This window comes from Calonectris borealis, chromosome 6 (genome assembly GCF_964195595.1).
Source record: "Calonectris borealis chromosome 6, bCalBor7.hap1.2, whole genome shotgun sequence".
Taxonomy (NCBI): domain Eukaryota; kingdom Metazoa; phylum Chordata; class Aves; order Procellariiformes; family Procellariidae; genus Calonectris; species Calonectris borealis.
This window is the reverse complement of record NC_134317.1, coordinates 9,479,629-9,502,824: the sequence shown is the minus strand read 5'-3', so window position 1 is coordinate 9,502,824 and position 23,196 is coordinate 9,479,629. Positions and strand designations below refer to the sequence as shown.

General features: G+C 43.7%; 1 protein-coding gene across 1 annotated transcript in view; it reads right to left on the bottom strand.

Annotated features, from left to right (window-relative positions):
- DPP10 (dipeptidyl peptidase like 10) overlaps nt 1-22,899 on the bottom strand; it is a 298,673-nt gene extending 275,774 nt beyond the window's left edge. Inside the window, exon 1 of the mRNA XM_075152780.1 lies at nt 22,706-22,899. Coding sequence (XP_075008881.1) covers nt 22,706-22,777 — 72 coding nt within the window. The 5' untranslated portion in view covers nt 22,778-22,899. The remainder of the gene's footprint in view (nt 1-22,705) is intronic.
- Nucleotides 22,900-23,196: the final 297 nt, after the last annotated feature.

Sequence of the window (23,196 nt, the reverse complement as noted above, 5' to 3'; positions counted from 1 at the left end):
CATATTTCTTCAAACAAATTTTCATCATGTGCCTGTACAGGGACGTGGGCAGCCCCCAGCGAGGCGGTCAGGCAGCGCACGGGCAGCACCTGCCTGTGCTGGAGCACCGGGGAAGGAAAGCACAAGCTATTTTCCAGCACGGCAAAACACAGGGAGAGACGGTGTGGAAGGAAAGGGGAAACCGGGAAGATGCTGCAATAGAGCCTGTTCTCTTCGCGCTTCTTTTCCATTGAAAATACTGTCTATTTGAACACAAGTCAAAAAAATATTCACCTCTGTCCCTCCTTCTTGGAAGGGCTGCAGCGAGTTTCCTCTGCCGCAATGCAAAACCAGAGGCAGCTAAGCAAAACGAAGCCTGCAAAGACCTGAACAGCTTCAGTCAAGCATAGAGCACCTTGATGCCAACAAGTGAGGCCACTCAGACAGTGTAAGAGTTGAGGGCAATGGGGTCTGATATCTTCACTGATAAACAGTATTTTAACCCTCTTTCCTTCCTTGTTGGAGTTATGCTTTGCCATGGTCTATATCGACCAGTTTTCCTGACTTCAGCCACCTAAGGGTGAACCTGGCTTTGAACCCCAGCAGAAAGCACACAGATGTGACGGAGAAGAGCTTTCAACTACAAGTTGATGAAAACACTTGGAAAAAAACACCTGTCCTGCAGATGATGCTTCAAGGAGAACGGTAACACTTTTGTCTTTCCCTTCTAAAGCCACAGAATTGTGACAGCGAAAACATAAAACAAGACTGTTAACAGCTTGGGCAATGTTGCATAAGGAACAAATTATTCCTTTAAATTTCAGGGGGAAAAACATCTCAGTAGTGAAAAATGTAATATTTGTACTACAAAACTTAACTGTGGATCTCAAAGCATATTCAGAGACTTGGCGTAAGTCTCGGAGATGTCAGTGTGCTGTATGTTCCCCGCACTCATGATAGCAAAATGCTCTCATGAACAAGGCCAGTAAACAACTCAAAGCAAGGCGGCGTTTTTACTCAACACTAACTAAGGCTCTCATTACACAGAAAAGTGAATTTTTATGCTGATCCACACATATACTTTTCTGAACAGCTTGCTGTTTTTTTTTTTTTAAATACGCAGTACAAAGGTCTTTAGCTTCCTCTTCTTGTTCACAATTACTAAACATTAATCTTTGTCAATCACCGTTGTATAAGGTTTACGTTTTGTGACACCAGAACACACTGACACAATGCCACCTTCCCTCTTGGGAGCCAGCAGCTTGAGCCGACCCTGAAATCATGGCATAACTCTAATAAATCCCTAGAATTATGCCAGCACTGTTTGGGTATAAATGAGTCCTAAAGTAGATCCTTTGATTTTTAGTCAACACTCTTACACCGTCACAGCAGTGGTTCAAAGGTATTGCAGACCAAGCGTCCTTTCTTCACCGGCTGTGACTATCTTGCCTAATTCCTCCTTGAACTGAAGTTTCTTCTGCTTGCTCTCCATTTCAAAAGGAAATGCAGGGAAACATCTGAAGAAAATCCAGCTCAGACATTGCTATGTTTTATGCATAGGAAATGTTTATAAAAAATGACTCTGAGAATGCATTTTTAATAGCAATGAACAACAACAACAACAAAGAGTTCTTGTATTTCAGATTTAAGCCACCTATACTAGGATCTGAAATCATTTCACCATGCTAAGATCCAGACTCATTTCACCATCACTGTAGACATCTAATTTAAGAGCAAAGTCACCCAGGCTTCCCTCTATAATTAACAGCAGAAGACTGATGACCTGAATTGTTCTGTTGAAATACCTAAACCTTGTCTCACCCTCCCTGCTGATTTAAGAACTTTATCTAAAGGCTTAAAGTCAGGTAAGAAGACTTTCAAATTAAAAAGAAATTAAAATAAACCCTAAAGAACAAAAAGCAACCCAGAAGCCTAGAACAGGAGATTAAGTCTGCTTTTAAAATACAAAATCCAGATGGCTACTCAAGGGCCACAAAATATTTAATGCCTATGCATCAAAATATGTTAAAATTGAATCGGTTTTACAGTTTAACGAAGCAGATGGGCAGAGCGTGTGCTGTTTGCTATGCACAAGAGCCCAATCAAAGCAAAACAACATCCCTTCTGATGTCCGCATGTTGGTAAACTCAAAGGATTAATAAAATACAGTCAGAGCAGTAGAGTTTTGCTTCAAAGAAATTTGTAAATGAAGATTAATTTTAACAACTTGATACCTACCTGATAAATAGCACTAGAAATATAGAAAATGCATGTTTCAAAGTTGTATTTTCAATAAATTATTTGAAATGGCTTTGTCACAGTGGCGTGAAAATTGGTTACTGTCTACTGGTTTGTAATCGTTTCTGCCTTAGAGTGGTTTTCAGGAGCCCAAGTACTCCAGGATGGATGTTGTGAGCATTTGGCATTTCTGAATATTGATCAGTCACGTTCCACTCCAGGGAAATGAGCTTGCAAAATCAGTCTGTGACTTTCTTCTCAGGTCTGCCAATGGCCGGGAGAGGTGAAACCACGCTTCAGCATCTGCAGCTCCAAACAGTGGCAAATCATCCCATTCACATCCAGAAACAGGGGGAATGAGAAATCCCTCTGCCAGCAATATGCTGGTGACAGGTAACATCTTGGCACCGCCACAGCATCCCAACTGCACGCTGTACCAGATGATACCGAAATTACCAGGTGCTGATGCTGCAGCATCTGTGACGCTACACTTCTGCTGCGCTGCCCCGGCTTGCACGTGCTGCTGCCACGCATCCATCTCCCTCCCCAGCCTTTTCCATTACGACATTTCAAAACGCACACGGCCCAAAGGACAGCAGCACCCTGTGCTGGTATGACCCCGACTTCACGGGACCTGAGACGCTTTCTGTGTGCACCAGGCTGCACCCTGGTGCACAGTGGGTGGCCCACTCACATCGCACCCCTCTTCCAGCATTTAAACTATCAACGCCTTGTCTGAAATCTCTGATTATAATAACATAAAAATATCACAAACTGTCACAATATCTTTTTTTGATGTCACAGCGGTATCATGATCCACTCCTGCATGCTACTGCAGGAGCCCTTCACGCTGGCCAGCAGCAGGGGAGCAAGAGGCAGATTACATCCGGATAACGGGTGGTTTTATTTTGTAAGATTTCTGAACAAGAAAATGGGATTTGGAGCTGTAGCTTAATGTTCAGGGATTGGATGACTGGATTAAAGCTTTTTATTCACTGTTCTGTTACTCCTCTCAAGATCGGTTTATACTGTGGAGGAGAAGGGGTGCTGCTTAGAGGAAAGGGTTATTTGCTGTAAGCTAATACTGCTTAGAGTCAAGGGTTAACATGGACCACATCCAGCTTTACCGGTTCAGTATCTTGTAAGAATGGAGAAACTTCTGTAAGGCTAGTTTCTTCAAAGCCGTAGCACGGTGAATTAGAATACGGCTATTCTCTGAGCAGCAGGGCTACTTGTGGCTTCATTAATTTCTAAGAAAAATATCGATAAAATCTCCAACTGAATTTACACAGCACATATCCCAAGATGAAGACTTAAGCAAATCTCAACAGTAAGAACTAGATGTTTATAAGCACTTCTAGCAGGAAGTCCTGTATTTTGGGGAATAATAACAACATTTTGCATTTTCAAAGCACCTATCATTGTAGCATTTCAAACTGCTTCACAAATGTTAACTACCCAAAATGTATACTGTGCTGGGAAGCAGGTATCATTACATCCAATTACAGCTTGGTTGAGTATCACAAATGATTTGGTGCCTCCAAACTTCCAAACCCAACTGTAAGCACTACGACATCTTCCAGGGACGTGAGTGTATTTTGAAACAAAAAGAAGAATCAGGAGGGGAAGGGCAGACAATAGCTTTTATACATGTTAGGTATCATAAATCCAGGCACAAAAAGGCAAGCCGTGGTCAATGGCAAAACAATAAAACTCAGAATAAACCATACTGTTTCTTCCAGAAGTGATGTTTAGACTCTTTGAAAGGACTGATGAGGGGCAGACACCCAAAAAGGAGGAGAGAAAGTCGGCGTTACAGCTGTGAAATGGGATGAATGCACTCACAATCCTTTTCAGAAGCGATAGCTGGTTTATCTTCCAATGACTGTTTCCAGAGGCTTTTTGCCGCCTCCAGCCTCAGTGATTCATGCTCAGGCGCCCGATCCTCGAGGTTTTGGGGCACTACAGCAAAGCAGGACCACAACAGGTCAACACTCGGCACGGCCCAAACGGCAGGAACTTATCCCAGGGTTCAAGATACCAACGCTGGGTCGAGAGTGAACTCTCCAAGTCAGTATATACAAATGACTATAACACAGATTGCAGTAGATGTAAGTTATCACCACATGGTATGCTAAAGCTATTCATTTAAATTCATTCCTTACATGCATAAAATGATTAATATTCACCAAAAGTCCTTGAGCAGGAAAGGTTACCATGAAAATCATCCTAAAGTTCTAGTTGAAGGTTTCCAACCAAGCCACACTGATACCCTACAGCTACTTCTTTTCCCAATATACAAACTTACTGCCTCTTCTTCCAATTTGATGGGATTGTTTGCCAATATTCTGTTTATGTAGTGATTTTTTTAAATCTAATCACTTCAAGAGAATGAAATACTCTCCCCTCCGTACTCCCTCTCTATACGGAAAGACACTGGCCTCATTTCAGAGACAGCCAATGCAAGCTGCTGGTAGGTTTGTCAGACACAGCAATTCGCTTCCATTTTAGAAAAACTGAAATAGAAGAATGGAAAATGGGGATAACAGTATTATCTTTCATCTGCTTGATACTTATCCTATCTATTTAGATTTCAGAAAAATGCTTTTGTTTCCCTTGATGTTCGAATAGCAATCCAATCTTGGATGAGGATTGAAGCCTTGTCACAATGTAAATAAAACTTTCAGAAACGCTGATCAACCATCTGCTTTCTCAGAATTAAACTGGAACTGTTGAAATACAAAACCACAGAAATAAAATCTTTGGTGCCACGTAGCTGAAGAACAGAGTCCTCAAAAACACAGCGGCTGCTTTGAAGAGAAATAATGAAAGGTCCTACAACCTTGTACAAAAATCTTTCATTGCTCACTAAAAAAGATGCGATATTTCAGCAACTTTTACAGATTCAGAGCTGTGTGCCTCTGTACTAAAAGCCCTGGTTCAGAGGTCCATAAAGGAACAGGCTTTTCTTGGTGAAAACAACTCACCCTCACCCAGATTAACCTCCTGGCAGCCTCCAAATCCTGTTTTTACTTAGAAGTTTTATATTCGAGGTGAACTTCTGGAGAGTCTTAAATTTCATGCTTCACCAACATCAGAGAAGGCTGCATCCTGAATGCATTGCCTCTGGGCAATATCTTGAAAGCCGACTAACTTCTGATTTTTCCCAAGTGATGTTAAATCTTGATAACAGAGAGTTGTTTTCAAACACTTCAAGGTGAGGTACAGACACCTCTAAGTCTCAGGAGAGGACTGTAATATGGTCAGGAAGTAGATGTATTTTTCGTAAGTATTACTTAAAAACTTAATCCGTAAATGCATGAAGGGCTCAGATGATAACAAGTAAGGAATTTTTTGGTAGCAAAAAGAGTCACAGGGACAGGGATAGCCATGAAATACAGCACATGACAAAAAGAAAAAAAAAAACAGAAAGCATTTTGTGGTGTCACTGGTTCATCAAGGTGGATTTGCAAGAGACTTAATATTGAAAATACCTTCATAACATGAAAAGATTATCTCCGTCACGATCTTCCCTTTCTCCAGTGTAACCTGATCAAAAAAACCTTTCTGCAAGGTAGGACAAAACCATTCAAAAGGCAGAATCTTTTCCCATGCAGAAAAATGTGTTAATATCATCTGGAAGTTTCCATCCCAGTGGAACAAAAACATGAAACCTTTACCGGCTAAGAAACAGCTATTACTGTGTTTTCTACAGGGCTGGTGGAAACTGATGAAGGGTCCCTCAAGATATTTCACAGAGCTCACTAGTTTATTTGATGGGGTTTGCAAATCCCTCACATGCCCATGAAATCTTAAGGTTTTACACTCTTCACATGTCTCTCTCCAACAATTAGGGCTCTGACTTCTAGCCTGAAATGATACATCACGTATTCTAAGCTTTGCACAGATATTGGTGAGTAATGCTCTCTGGTGACTTTGCTTTTTGCAGAAATGATTAGGAGATGCACTGCACCTCCCTGGAGGCTGTGAAAGAGAAACTGTGGTGGAATCATAGACAGAGGGGAGAGCTCTTGTAATGCATTATATAGGCTGACGAGTACAGAAATGAAAACACATGCAGAACAATGTGTGTGTGTGCACGCGTGTGTATTTATATGAAATATACAAAAATGATGGACAACTATTAATCAGAATTATGAGTTATTAGAGGAACTGAAGCAAGTCTGACTTGTCTCAGGAGAAAACAGTGTTGCAGGGTTTTACAGTGAAACTGAAGGCAACACACCATCTCTGTTGGTGTACTTCAAAATACACCTCCAGATCTTCACCGTGACCAAGGAACACTATCAGAAGAGTATAAAACCCAGTATTACTTTGGCACTAGCCCTTACAAAAGCACCCAAGAAAGCAGACTCAGAATAATTAAGAAGTGTTTGGACAGATAAGTTATCTCACACTCACACAGCTTATGGTGGAAATTCTAAATTTGTGTACTGGGTGTTTCTTTGTTGTTTTTCTTTTTCCTGATAGGAAAGAGGATAAGGAGAAGAAATTGGAACTTGAAAAGTTTCCACAGCAGCACTGATAAATCCCACCATGATCTGCATGTGTGCACACAGATACATATATGACTCTCAGGAAGGCATTCAGTAAAAATACAGCTGTCGTAACAGCAGAGAGAGGAGCGGAAAAAAGTTATTAGTGTTGGAGGAACCCCAAATGGATGGAGATAAAGCTCAAGCAGGCACCCAAGGCTACAGACAACTCTACGAAGCCATCTGGCTCCCTCTCCGCACAGGCTTCACAGTCCAGCCCAGTCACTTCACATGATCTTCCAGCTGGAAAACCCAAGTCGGTCTTGGCTTGCTGTCCTATTTCCGAAGTTCACAACACAGTTGGTGTGGTGCCTCTCCGAGCCAGAGCTCACCTTCTGCCCACTCCTCATCCCAGCCAGTCCTTCCTGTACTCTCTGATCCAACTTCAGAATAACTATGAAAGGCCCAAATGTGCTGAAGAACATTCCCCGCCTGCGTTTGCTCCACCACAAATTGTTTTCAATTTTTTCATTTGGAGCTGAGATTGTAGTTCCTAAAATGCAAGAACTTACTTTCCCCTTCCCTCCAAAAAAAAGTTTTATACATTGTACAGCCTGGAGTCCAACCAACCTCTGCGCTAAAACTAAGAATTCAGATTATTTTTAACCGTAGTGTATATGGAACAAGGCACACAGAGGCTGTCATTTAAAGGCTAGTCATTTGACCCTGGATTTAACTTGATTAGCCACCTAGTACTAAATTATCTCTTTTGAAAAATAAAAATAACTTCCATTTTTTGTTTTGATGAACTGTCGGTGCTGTAAGCAAACATTATTGGAAAATTTAATTAAAATCAACAGTGGTGAATGGAGTTAAATTTGTGGTGAACGGAGTTAAATCCAGTTGGCGGCCGGTCACGAGCGGTGTTCCCCAGGGCTCAGTTTTGGGACCGGTCCTATTCAATATCTTTACCAATGATCTGGACGAGGGGATCGAGTGCTCCCTCAGTAAGTTTGCAGACGACACCAAGTTGGGTGGGAGTGTTGATCTGCTCGAGGGTAGGAAGGCTCTGCAGAGGGACCTGGACAGGCTGGATCGATGGGCCGAGGCCAACTGTATGAGGTTCAACAAGGCCAAGTGCCAGGTCCTGCACTTCAGCCACAACAACCCCAGGCAACGCTACAGGCTTGGGGAAGAGTGGCTGGAAAGCTGCCCAGAGGAAAAGGACCTGGGGCTGCTGGTTGACAGCCGGCTGAACATGAGCTGGCAGTGTGCCCAGGTGGCCAAGAAGGCCAACGGCATCCTGGCCTGTATCAGAAATAGTGTGGCCAGCAGGAGCAGGGAGGTGATCGTGCCCCTGTACTCGGCACTGGTGAGGCCGCACCTCGAATCCTGTGTTCAGTTTGGGGCCCCTCACTACAAGAAGGACATGGAGGTGCTGGAGCGTGTCCAGAGGAGGGCAACGAAGCTGGTGAAGGGCCTGGAGAACAAGTCTTATGAGGAGCAGCTGAGGGAACTGGGACTGCTTAGTCTGGAGAAGAGGAGGCTCAGGGGAGACCTCATCGCGCTCTACAACTACTTGGAAGGAGGTTGTAGCGAGGTGGGTGTTGGTCTCTTCACCCAAGTAACCAGCGATAGGACGAGAAGAAATGGCCTCAAGTTGCGCCAGGGGAGGTTTAGATTGGATATTAGGAAAATTTTCTGTGCTGAAAGAGTGGTCAGGCCTTGGAACAGGCTGCCCAGGGAAGTGGTGGAGTCACCATCCCTGGAGGTATTTAAAAGACGTGTAGATGAGTCGCTTAGGGACATGGTTTAGTGGGCATGGTAGTGTTGGGTTGACGGTTGGACTCGATGATCTTGGAGGACTTTTCCAACCTTAATGATTCTATGATTCTATGGAAGTTCTATTTACTGAGCAGAAATTTTATGTCCTTAATGAGACGGTAGAAAAGAAAAAAATCGCACAGATGTATTAGAAATATTGCTCAAGCCATAGCTGTGGATATGTTTGGGCATAAGAAGTATCTTCTCTAAACAATACCTGCTAAGCACACCACAAGAGTATGCAGGTAATTCAGACGATGTTTATTTCTGCCATGACGATGGGAACAGACTTGGCTGACCCAAGTTAAGGATATATGGCCTCTATCAGATGAAGGCATTTCTTATCTCCAGGAAACAGAGCACCAAGCAGTCATGGGCGGCCTGCCCAAACCCATAGGAAGGTGGGATCTTTTGCTCTTTCGATAAAGGACAAACCCTCGTCCCTCTGTTATATCAGAAGGTGCACCTACTGGATAGTGGAAAGATCCTGCCAGGGAAACCACTGGGAAATCCATAGAGTCACAAAACCTACTGAACAATAAACATTTTCATTCGATGTGATGGTTTTAATGACTACTTTCCTTTTCATGTGAACATACATGCCTTGTTTCCTTAGGATGATGAAAGAAAATGTTTTTGTGTAGCAACTTTGGGAACAATTTTCATCCAATATGAAAACATACCAGTCCTCGGTGAGTCAATATATCGGTGTGCACGCCAGTGTGCAGGTCATCCACACAGGCACCTGCAACAGTGAGGTTTGATTTGCTGTTAGGTTTCAAAGATGACCATTCACTCATTCCTGAACAGCAAGTATAAGTATTCAAAGGATGAGGAACTCAATCCAGAGGAGACAGCCAAGTAAAATTTTTAAAGGGCTGAAGGAGTTCATACATTGAATGTGTTTCAAGTGACTGGAAAAAAGAAGGGGGGAGGGGAAAAAAAAAACCACGAATGAGTTACTGTAGCCCAGAACTTGGCAGAAACTTATGCACAGATAATTTACGTAACGTATGTGTTTCACATTCCTACTGTTCTGCACCACGCTGTAAAACCTGCTGTTATTACATGCTATACTGGCATGTCTATTACTTTCCAACAAGAAAATCATTACTTTGGCCTGCCTCTTGATCTTGTTGAGTTTTGTATAGCTCACCTGGCCATTTCAAAAACACAAGCTGAAAAATTGTCTATAAATCAGATACTTGACAGAAAAAGACGTATTCTGCACTATTTAGCAAAGCCAGGGCTGTACTGCATCAAATTCTACTGCCCACTTTTTAACTATGCCATCACTTAGAAAAAATTGCACCAATATAATGGTTCAATATTCAATGTAATGAAATAGGCTCAACAGTGCTCCACCAGTCACAAAAGAGACATTACCATCTGCCGTTTGTGAATAAACTTCCCTTTGTCGTGATTTAATCAACGTTCATTTTTAATCTGCATACATAAAACATTAAATGCAAGAAGCCTTAATTACTTTGAAAACCCCTTGCTGAATAATAATTTAATCTCAAAACACAGTTTTCTCCATACCAAGAACCTCAAGAAAGTCCTTAAGGGCAAAATCCCCCCAGTAATCTATTGGCTAAATCCGAGAGCCTTCGTAGAAACAGTTAACCCATTTTCAATGACTAAACGCTACTTCTACAAATACTTTTAAATACAGGATTTGTCTACATATCATGTGCAATGTCAGGAAGACAGATATAATATGGCAAAACAACATTTGAGATCTGACCCAGTCTCAAAATCAAGTCCCAATATACCAGATGTAAAACAAGACTTTTCCTGCTGGGAGGAAAATACCCCCCTGAGGTATAGAGTAACTGATACACCAAACAGATGGAGTCACTCCACTTCAGCTAGGTGGACAATACTTATTTGCACAGCCAACCATATACCTGCTAAAGCCACAAAACAAGTGTTAATGTATTTTTGGGCCTGCTTTAACTGAACCACCGCTGCGCATATTCACAAGGAAGACACATACCAAGTCTCTTTCACGACAACAGTCCGTGTGACAAAAAGCAGAAAAGAAACTATTTTCCTCAACATGTATATAGCAAGTTAGACCTGGTATAATTAAAATTCTTGAGCTGTCAGGGGAGGAAAAAAAAGAGGAGTAAGAAAGAAGTTTGCATAGTACTGACAGCCAGATTGGGGTCCTACAACCAGAGTTAACACCAGGTCATGGACGGATGCTGACCACAGGCAGCAGAAGTGCAGACTTCGAAATTCTTTTCATAGACACAACTGCGGCTTTCAGACCCAAGACTAAATACATACTAAGTTTTGTCAAGTGCTGCAGAGAAACTTTCCTAACAATAGGATTTCATATTTCTGACTGAAGCTCTTCAGGAAAAGTTCTCTTTAGCTCATATATAAGATAACCTAATATTTCTTTGCTATTATGACAAAGATTTACAATAGCATATATAAAGGGAAGGAGGAACTTTCTATCATTGTCAAGCAGCAGAAGAGGGGAAAAAAAGAGATGATTGGTAAAAAGGTATTTTTTTTCTCGTAGGAGTTCAATTATATCGACTATCAACAATGGTAAGACCACTAACAATTCACTGATTCACCAAGGCACCAAAAGGGATCCCCATCATTTCACCTCCGGTAGACTGCAACCCATTACGTTTCACTCTGATACCTCTGTCCGAGGGCCAAGAATTTTTGCTTGGGCATCTTTCTGGAAACCATTTTTAGTCCAAATAGGCGGAGAGTTCAAAACTTACCTCAGCAGTTCTATTCCAAGGGTTAAATGGCCTCACTTAAAAACTGCGCTCCTTATTTCACTTTGCTTTTTCTCTTTTATGCACCTATTGGTTCTTGCTATGACTCTGCAAGATGAGGCACCTGAATGCAACACAGACTGGCACCTGGAGGCACTTCTTACTGTTTCCTCCCTTAACTTACCTGTTTCCTCCCTTAACTGGTCAAAGTCAGGGATTTCAGTCCCATCCATCCCTCCTATTTATGTACCTTGTTTCTACCAAGCTCAGCCCAGCACGTATTTTAGGTGGTGGATGTGCTGGACTCCCTGCTTTTAATGGAAATCCACTACAGAAGAATAGACAATGCCATTCCCCTCATTAAGGGAAATGGTTTCCATGTAAATGTGACTATGGCTCATTACTCTGTACTGTACTTCAGCACACTAAGTGCAACGCAGACAGACAGACAAAAAAAAAGCTGGTTTTCTCAGGTATTTTGCAATTTGCTTACAATTTTGTGTGCTGCTCCTCTTGTCCTTATTACCAGTGCAAGTTCCTACAAATGATGCAAAGACTCACACCGATATGAAAGCAACACTTAGTACTGGGTCCTCAGCATCTATAGATTACTGAAAAATAGGTGAGTGGTTAAGACTCCATCCTGCTCAGCTGAGTCACACGGGATTGCGCTGGCAGCAAGAACAGACCAGGAACTTACAGCCCTTATCTGCTGGAGTTAGACAATCAGGGAATACTAATTCTACCCAAAACCATGGAATTATTCACATAAAATGCTGCCTTAAAGTTAGCCCTATTAGCCACTTTGTAGCCAATCACTGAAAAATACACTGGATCATACCCGACGTTCAAAAATATTCTCATTATTTACAATTTTAGAGTATTTTCCTAGAATAATGGATGGAGAACAGACAGTACAAGAAAATCAGATTAAACTAATTTTCCTTCCCGTCAGCGTATTCTTAATATAGTCTTTTTTCAGGACTTCACAAATTTTCTCATGCAAAACTCCATGCACAGAAGCAATCTGTACTGAAATCAATGGAAAATCCTGCACATGGCATTTCCAGGATCAGCCTGCATAGATGGTTTTGAGGGTGGGTATTAACAAACTCGGCCACAGTCCCTCAGCAGCTGCTCCAGTGACACAGCAAACCCAGCCTTTTGGAAGTGCGGCACTTTGGTACTAGTAACTGCGCCTTAAATGACAACCACTGCGATCACTACATTTAATATTGTCTCAAGTTCCTGTCTTCAGGGCAGAAATCCAGAGCCTTAGCCAACTACCAATAACACTACCTTACTGCAACGCATCTGGATTGTGAGCATACTCCTAAATCTAAATATTTGTGTTGTTCTTACATAAGTACACAAATATCAGCGAGTTCAGACTCACACTAACTACTAACCACTGTCTTACGAACAGAGCGCTCCCCACATGTGAGATACCTTCTCTATTTTATTGCTTGATAACACTTTAAAAAGGCAATCAAATTTTTCCAAATGTTAACTGATCTTGAAAGCACTGGAGGTCTTTTTGTCCATCACAGGCAACTCTGACATTTCAAATTCCCAGAACACCACCACACCTCAAACTCCGCAGACACTTCTGAAATTGCAGCCTTCAAAGACCTACCCAAGTCCTACAGAAATTCTGCAACCAGCCAAGAACAGAACAAGGGCTTTTAATCTCTGATTTCCTGATCTCCATCCTCTTCCAAGTTAGTGGCACTCTTCCAGATACATCCACCTACACACACTATGGAAAAATCTCAGTTAGAAAAGATGGTATGATCTATAAACTTCCAGCAAGACTTACACTTGTTTTCTCTCCTTGTGTCTATTCTCTCTCCCATACTCAGTCTTCACAGGCATCTCTCTAGTGAAACTAGAGCTCTTCGCCACCTGCAACCCATTCATTTTTGCCAGGGTATTTCCATCTTAACTGGGAAGGAAACAAACACTGGTATGTTTGAAAAATGGCAAACAAATACCTCCAAACATGTAAGAAAAAAATCCAGTGTTGTAAGAAAAAAAAGCCTTACAAGCAGCTGCATCAGGCCTACAACCCAGTGAAAAACAAAACAAAAGCATACAACTGCTTTTAAATATATGCACTTACACATCACCTTCTGTGTTTGCTAAAGCTATGCATATATTAGCAGGGAGAGGGGAGCAGAACTGGAGAGAGAAACCATTCATGTTAAGAACCTGATGTCCATACCTGTGCATTTCTGGGGGTTACAGGGACCAGCTCTAGTCTGATCCTGGGGACCAAACACCCATTAGCAGCTGGAGCACATCAGCTTGCTTAATTTAATCCTAAAGGAATCCAGTTCACACTCTGAAACTGCTCTGGGGTGCAAGCCATAATGTTCAGTAAGTACGATGGCGATGTTTCACTGGTACGTTTTTGGTCCTAACTAAAATGCTACCATGGGCTTAACCAAGAGTTATTGCACTGCAACACCAAAATTTACTGCAAACCAAAGGAACGCCAAAGGGCAAGCTTGCATGCAAACACTCGGAGAATATTATTTCATTTGAAGTATTTCCTTGCCTACAGATAAGCAAACACACGCGGCATCTCCCCCACCCCACTGCAGGGGAGATGGAACAAGGAAGCCTGACAAAAAGAAACAGAATAGGTAATTAAGAGTAAAGAGAATTACACCTTTCTAAGTTATAGTAGTTTAAAAGATATTAACAGCAGCAGGTAAGGCCATTTATTTACTTTACGCTTTCAATGCGTTACTTTGGCAGAAACTGTTCTTCCTTTTTAGAGGGAAGAGAAAAAGTCCTTTACTGAAGCACCACTTCATCCCAGGAAGCAAGTGCTATTAAGTCTACTTAGGCTGGCAACTGTGAGACGAAGTAAAGCAAAAGCTGGCATTGCACTGCATTGCACTTGCCTAGATCGTATTTTAGAAAGGAATCTCTACCCACCCAGGAATGAGGCAAGATTTATGAAGAATGTAACTGACAGTCTCCTAGATACAAATAACACATTTAATAAAGTATAACCTGAATGAAGCAAAGGATAAAGGGGAAAATTCTCAAAGCTGGTTTTGAGCGGAAGAGTTGTTCTGGGTTTGGGGGTTTTTGTTGTTATTGTTGTTGTTTTGGTTGTTGGTTGGCTTTTAGAATACACAGATCCAGCCCGATTTGGATCCCCAGCTGGGCTGGGGATAGCCCAAAGCCCATAGCCCCAAGTAAAAATAATGCAAGGAGGCGGCCAGAATGAGGGAGGTAAACAGACCTCAAGAAAAGGACATTTTCAGTGAAGACGCTTACTTTGTCTTTACACACTGAATATATTCCCTTGCTGACATGATATATAGCCCTGCATGTACTGCTTTCAGAAGTTACCTATTGTCTCTCCATATGCATTGTATGGAGTGAGACAGCAGATTCTTGGGTTTGGCATATAGCTCATTTCTACCTACAGTAACAGGACCCAAAAAGGGGCAAATCCCCTCTTCAGTAGAGAATTGCATGTAGAGACACTGCAAGGCATGCAAGAAACTGTATATACTATATATAGGTATAAACCCTGTCTTTCTGGTATCGGGTAAGCAAACAACTTGCATAAACTCACAGCTGCCTCCAGGAACCTTTTCAGAGTCTGGCACGTAATACTAGAAATGTAGTTCTGTCCTTCTGAATTTGAAAGCATGCCACAACACTGAACATTTACTACCAAAAACCTCAGAGAACGGCAGTGACAACATTTTGATAACTACCTTTCATACAGCTTGAGTACTGCAGCTCGATCCATCTCACTGTATACCAAAGGACCTTCTTTCCCAAGATATAATGAAAATTATTACGGTGCAAATTATATGATTAGTCCTACAGTCATTATTCACACAAGTAGTCCACTGACTTCAGTGGGGAAATCCATTGAAACAGGCACTGTAGGAATGGGCCAGTTATAGAAATATTTTCAGCCATCTCAGGGACCGAAAGGTAATGTATATTCAGTGCGCCACAATACAATGAACCTTTGAACTAAAAATAAAAAGGAACCTTTTGCCACTAATTTCCTTGCATTGCAGCTACCCACTAATTTCAGTGTCTTCTGACTTTGTGGGCTTATTACCTCAAGAAGATTTAAACTTATATTTATGCTTGATGACATCTAATTAGCTGATACAATCATCTGCGCCCTAGGAACAAGAAGGCCCTTGACTAAACTTTTCAGTAGGACCTTTGTTGTGTGCTATTCGAACCGAGATACTGCAGAAACCTTCACAAATAAGGTGGGAATTGTTAAAAGCAAATTTCCAGCAGGGACTGCCAAGAAGATCTTCTTAAACTGCAGTTTTTCTGACTAAAGCCACCCAATTTTTATAGCCATTTTGTGTTTATTTAGAACTGTCATTAGACCATCCAATTTAAACAGTTCTTCCGTAAGATTCAAAACCACAGCACATCATTACTCCTAATTAAGTGTACTTAAGCTCAAGTCCTTACTCTGAAAGACTCCCCTAATATATATTAAATGCTTCGATTTAACCAGCCTCTGAAGCCTTAGGATGGGAAAGGGGGAATGGAAGTCGGCAGCCTCTGCACCGCCAGGAGCAGAAAGAACAAACCCGGAGGATGAATGATCAGTCGCACCGGCAGTGTTTGATTTCGTTTCTTGCACTCGCCCAGCATTTCAAACAAGTTTAATGGTTTTCCCACTAGCATTTGGAATTCTCTCCGTACTTCCAAAAAGAAAACTCTAACATTTGCCCAGTTTGTCTTCTGGAAAGCTATGAAATGCTTTTTTTTCCCCTCCCTGAAGGAATGTAAATTCAAATATTGCCCCAGGCAGTCTAAAATAACACCCAAAAGTTTGGTAAAATCTTTATTTTCCTTAAATTATCACATTGTTTAATACTTCCTAATTGATTTTCTTAGCCAACATCCTCCAAACGTCAGAGGGCTTTTATCTTGGTTTAGAATCGTTCAAAACTATTTACAGATTCGCTACATAAATAACACATAATAAGTTATGTGGCTGTTGCCAGCAGTGTTAAGAACGATTAGAAAAGGTCTTTTAGCTTCAGCCTCAGATCTGTAGGTCATCCAATGTCCTTCCTAATGGATAAATACAGTAATTTATCATCATCAGTCACCATCAGCATTGTTCTTTTTACTATCATATATTCATGAACATTATTCGATGCAGCTGAGTGGAGCGTAAAAGAAGTGTGTGATTAAAGTGGAAAGGGACAGAGTTTGAAACAGGCGAGATTTCGTGCCTAATGCATGGACTTGATATATGACACAGGTCTTACAAGAGTTACAAAGACGGTGTCAACAAATTACAGCTACCTGCTGGCAGGACACGGGCATTCGTAGCAGCGGATGAGTCTGCCTAACGTTTTCCAGTGCAATGTTAAAGAAAGTATAACATGTGAAGTACAGTCTTATACACCTAAATGTTTTTCCATAGGTCAGGCATATTTCAAAGCTCTGTTAGTTTAAGAAAAAACAAAAAAAAAGGAAAAGAAATACAACAACAACACAAAACCTAAGATACTTCTCTAGGGATCACATATTACATTCATCCTTATTACCACTATAGGAAGAAAGTCTATGTTCACGTTTGCAAGTCAGTAACACATGCATCTTAATGCCTCAAGTTATTAAAAAATGCTAAGATGATGGCTTTCAAATTCTAGAATAACATCCAAAAACATCTCCGTTTGCTTACAGTTCCTCCCTCTTGTAAATTATCAAAATAGCTTGCCTGAAGCAATACCTTCAGTTGGAAGATACTGGAAAGAAATATAGAAAGTATGTTTTAAAATAGCTAATACAATATGTATGTTCAAATATCTGAGGCTACTATGTAACCTACAGCATGCCTGCAGTTCACTTTAACACAGAAGAGCCAAAAAGATTGCCCTCCTTCAGAGTTTTTGATTTACTGCATTAAGTAATCCCTTTAATCCACCTGCAAAATGGAGAGCTCTAAACACTGAAAAATCAGGTGCTGTGTTATGCTGCACAGATTCCCGCACGCTGTTTTCAAAGCAAGACACGGAGAACCTGCGAAAAGGTACTGGAACCATGAGGGGGGGGTACAAGGAGCAAGAAAGCATAGGCATGATTGCCTTGCCCTGCTTCCACCGACAGAGACGTCTTCACGGTTGTGCTCCTGGCAGGTTCCCAGGGCAGAGGATGGGTCAAGCACTGGAAAGTTCTTTGTAAAGTTCTCTGCATTAGGAAAGTGAGTTTCTCTTCAGCAATCACTACTGAATGTGGGATGTACAGAGAAACACACTTATATGCTACACAGCCACTTAAAAAAAACCTCATGAGACTGCCCTCTCAACTACCTGAGATCCTACACTACACAGACTATTTACAAGATGTCATACAAAATTATGATCTCACCACCAAAAGTGAGATCCTACTTGCCCCTGCTCCACGGAGCTCAGACCAGAAGACTAGAAATGCAATGAAGATGGAAGCTGAGCTTCAGGCTTTTTGTACTAATCACCACAATCGGGTACGTGACTGAATTACATCAGAACAGCCACATAGCAAAGAGAAAGTGAATCAAGGCCACGTGTAGTATTTGAAAGATGATACGTCCCGAGCCTTCCTGTAGAATTTGAATCCACAGTTAATATATTTTCACATAAGCTGCTTGTGCTGCTGGTCATATATTCAACAAATATTGCAAGCCTGTAATAGTTCTTTCTGGATGCAGCATGGATATAGTATGGCATATATATAGTGTACGAAATAGAATTTGAAAGTTAAAGCTAAGATTCAGATGTTAACTCTTTATGAAATATTCTGGGCATAATAACATAACCTTATTTCTCCACTTTTATTGGCTTTTTTCACCTGATGTTTCTGACATTATGTTGAACCTTGAAAACCAGAATGTTTGATATATATTGCTGCAATAAAACAAGTAAAAAGTTCTGCCAGGTTGGTAAGAAGGAAAAATGCAAAGTCACTTTGGATTATGTATTAGAACAGAATTTCTTATTTCAGCCTGAAGCCAGCTCTGGACACAACCAAGAGCAGGGGACATGGACTTGACTACCTAACTAAACCCTTCAAGTTGCTGGAACTGTGGTATGTATACGATTAAGAGTTCAAGTTTCTCCCTGACCCATCAAGCTCAAAATTACCTGAGTGGGGCAAGGGAGAGCCCTTTTACCTTGATAAAACCCCATTAAGATGAATATGCTCTGGACAGACACAGCTATCCATCCATGTTTTTCCCACTGCGAGATCAGAGTCTGTTTTTGGGGAAAAGAAGTAAGGCAATAGGAAGGAAGACATAAAAATATAAACCATTTTGGCTTTAGTCACCATTGTTCTCTTTTGTTCAGACGTACTTTTAGAATATGCCCCTTGTGGGGTGACCACAGACATTGGTCCTGAGACAGAGAAAAATTCAACTCCTTAAAGCAAGGCAGTGAAGCAAACAGTAGTCAGTTGTCCTTGTATGTATATTAAACAAGTAATTTAAATGCTTACCAAATAATTTCCCTATTTAGTACAACACAATGCAGTCTAATTTCATTTTTCCTTACCTTTTTTTAAGCAGAATAATGTAGTAGATTCTAAAATGACATACAGTAAAGGAAAAAAAATCTGGGTTTTTTTTCTTTTTTTAAAATCAATTTTAAAAAGGCCTTAAGTTGGAAGAGTAAAAGAGGCTCAGGAGAGCATGATTATAAATTTCAAAGGTCTGTCTTCTATACACACAAAGAACAGCAAGTAGCACCAGGTGGTGTAGATCATCTGTTTTTTTGTAAACAGACTGAAGCCTCACAAAGGTAATACCTAAAGGAATTATCTTAGTTTTTCATCTGCAAAGACAGCAACATTCATCAACCAGCAAGTCATACAGGTACATTATATTTTTCAAATATGTTGTGTCCACTGACTACGGAATGGTTGTGCCTTCTAAAAACGATCACTAAACATCATTGTCCAAGACCCCAGGACGGTTCTTAAAAGCTACAAGATGAAAAACACTATTTTTTGTACTCTCTAAGAGGAACTGAGGGAGCCACATTCAAATTCACACAAGCACTCAAGTGACAGAAGTCCGAGCACTTTGATAGAGCTTTCCAGAAATGAGCAGAAATACAAGTAATTTACAGCTATTTTCTTTTTTACAGATATGTGATCTGAACATGAAACTGTAATTTTGGCAATAAATATGAGTCATCATTTAGCAGAGTTCAGAATAAATCTGGCTAATTTATCAAACCGATCACCAAAACATCAATAGCACTGTTAATGGAAGTTGTTATTAGATGCCTTGGCCCAGGGGAGGCTGGGTTTAAAAATACCATCAGGGGAAGCATTGGATATGAAATTGTATCCAATTTATTTATAAGCCGATGGCTATGGATGCTTCAGTCAGTCAATCCAAGCTTTTATTTAAGTGGAGAGTCCCAGCATTAGCCTGCTGTAATTTGAAATTACAGCTCAGGTCGCAAGCCTATAAATTTACCACAAATGCATCAATTTCACTATGACTATTCTCAGGAGTATCTGTAAAACTGGACTTTGAAATCAGGAAAGAGATTTACACTTAGAAAATCTTGGTGTAATTCCTTGCTCCTTCTTGGACTTCCCACAGATCCAACCACTTCTCTACCAGAAAAGATCTGCTGCTCCTGCTACCTCAGGAAACCCCCTCAGTGCAGATGTGGCTTCTTGTTAAAAATAAATAAATAAACTACAGGTGTCACTTGTAGTGACACTACAGGGTTATACAAGCTCATCAAGCAAAATGAAATGTTAAAAAAGAGTATCCAGACAGATGGATTTCTTGAAGGCCCCAGGAGGGTTCATCTTCCACATGGACCAAGCAGTGACAGTGCTATGGGATATGGAAAACCAGGATGAACATAGGAGTCTCTGCTTGTTCTTCTCCCCATGCCCACCACAGCACCCGCCATGGCTGCAGTTCTGTAACTCCAACTGCAAAAAGCTAACAAAAAGCTTCTAACCCATAATACCCCTCTGTTAAGGTCACAGCCACATCGCACTGCTGTACTAAGAACGGTTTCCAGCATAAACCTAGAGTCAGACACAGCCTGTGTCCAGGCCCTGGCCAGGGCTGAGCTACGATCGCATGGATCTTGGCTGCCATGAAGGTGCGTGAGTGGCCTTGGTGTTCCTAGAGATCCACCAACCATGGCCTCGCTCTATACGGAGCCCACTGCAGGATTTAGGCCTGCATCCTCATTATTAGCATTTAAAGCCATAAAAAGACTTGCTATCCATTAAAAGCAACGTTTTCTATGTGATGCCATTACTTACTGCATGACATCCCTAGCACCTAAGACAAAAGGCAATCAAAGTTGATTCAATATCAACTTTTACCAGGAAAACCAAACTTGGTCTGGAAAAACCTGATGCCGATAAATGGGACTTCACATTTACGCTTCATGCAGCCAGGCACAGCAGATAGACCACCGAGAGAGGCTGAGAACTCCAGAGCACTCGGGTAATAATATTTCTATATTTAGGATAAATTCCTAATATTCAGTGTGTTTTAAATTGAGAACTTACTGCTGTTCCTCACTGCGACCTAAAAGAGCAGTCAAACTGGTAATTTTTGGCATATAGCATTAAGCCTGCTTTGAAAAGATTTCCACCTCCAACAACAAAAAGCCATTCTGGCAATTCAACATGTCTGAATTGAATATAAAGAAATAAAGATTGGTTAAGTTCAAGTACTTTTTATTACATCTAAAAGCAGTATCCCTCTAAAGCAAAACAATGTCCCTGAAATTTATGAGCACTGTGAACCTCTGAGACTATTTAAAGTGATCTTGACTTTTCCCTAAATTCTACTATTTGCATGACATTTAAGTACTGATGGAAGTTACCCATCTTTTTCAGATAATGTAACTTATGCAATTAATTTATTCAAAAAAGCTCCTCAAACTCAAATGTATTATTTTATCAGTATTACATGAAAATGTGGCATAATGCATACACTTTCCAGCAAAAAGCATACATCTTCAAATTTATTTAAATGAAAGGGTTCACTGATACTGGAAGGACTACCCAGAGGCTTAACGTGCAGCCTGGGTGTGCATGCAGGACTGGATACTCAGATACGGGCTTTCTAAAACATAACTGTGCACAGCAGCTTTCACTGTTGGCATTTTTCACCCAATGTTAGCATATCGGAGGAAAATTAACCTCTGTAGATGCACGTAACGGAGAAAGAAAATGTGAAATACGGCTCCCCACGTCCTGCCAGCCCCGTTCAGCACGCCGGAGTTCAAAACAGAAAGCGGTGAGCCCTGACAATGTGCAAAAAAACCCCTCAGCCTCGGAATAACGTTGGAGTCAGCCCATTTTTAGGTGTTTGCGGGCGAGGACGAGCTGTGCCGCGGAGCCCTCACCCGCCAGGCGGGGAGGGCAGGTGCTCGGCTCCGGCTCCGGTCCCGGCTCGGCCCTGCCGCCCCGCACCGTGCCCCTGCAGCCGCGGCCGGCGGGTGCCAGGGGGTCCCCACCGGGGCTTTCGGTGGGAACGCGCACAGCCCCATCCCTCCCGATGCGTTAGCGCTACCGCCCCGGAGCAACCGATACGGCGGTCTGGTAATAAAAACTTCGATTTTGTGATGATGAGAGCCAAGTTCAGCTGCTCCCCCGGTACCCGTCCTTCACACGCGGAAGCCGCCCGAGACTCGCCCGTTTAGACAGCGAGACGGTACCGAGAGACACCGGTCCCGAGAGGCACGGGCACCCCGGCCAGCCGCACCCCCGCCAGCCCGCGGGGAGGCACCCGTCGGGCCGAGGGACGTGACTGCCGCCCGGGCGCTGCCAAAACCCTGCGGGAAACCTCTCCGGCCCCGCGCGGCCGCTCCCGCCCCGCACCGCCCCGCACCGGGCGGCGATGCGGAGCGCGGCGCCGCGGCGCCCCGGGCAGCTCCGCCGCGGGCACAGGGGGACCCCCGCGCCCCGCTCCCGGCGCCCCGGGCGCACCGCACCGCCAGCCCCGGCCCGCACCCCCGGTGCCACCGCTGCTCTCCCGGTCCCCGCGGCCGGCAGCCCCGCTCGGCGCCGCCGGCGCCTGCCGGCAGGGAAGGATCCCCCCGCCCGTGGGTCTCCCCCCGGCGCAACTCGCGGGGAAGCGGAGCGCAAACTCCTGCGGGACCTGCTGCCGCCGGGGGCCGGGGCTGACCGACACCCCAGCTCCGAGGCGGGGCCGGACAAGGCTGGATCCCCTCCGGGCGGCCCCGCCGCTCCCCCCCGCATCTCCCGAGGCAGCTCCGCGGGGCTCTCGCTTCCCCCGGCGGGGCCGCCCCGAGGGCGCCCGCCCCCCCGGACTTCTACCCAGCTCCGCACAACTTCGCCGGGACGGCGGCCGCACCCCCCCGCCCCTCCATCCCCCGGCCCCTCGGCGCCTCCCGCCGCGGGTCCCACCTGGTCGGGCTGCGGCGGCGGCGGGTTCCCCCTGCCGCCCGGGTGCGCCGGCTGCTCCTTCATGGCTGTCATCGCAGGGGGCTCGGCTCGGCTCGGCTCGGCTCGCCGCCTCTCACTGCCGCTGCGGCCCCGGGCACCCCTCCCTCGGCGCCAGCCGCATGACACCAGCCTCCCCTGGAAGTGGCGCGGCGGAGGAGGAGGAGGAGGAGGAGAAAGGGGAGGACGGGCGGGGGGCGCGGAGCCGCCGCCGCGGCAGCGCCGCTACCGCAGTGCCCCGCCGCGCCGGTGCTCAGGGGGCGCCCGGCCCCGCGGTGCCCGCTGCCACCGTGCCCCGCGCCGGGGGACGGCCGCGCATCACCGCCGGGCGCCGGCCGCGGAGCGCCCCGCGGCGGGCACGCTCTGCCCGCCCGCCCCGCTCCGCTCCGCTCCGCTCCGCCCGCCGTGGGCCGGCCCGCCTCGTCCCGCCGCCGCCAGCAGGTGTCACAGCGGTT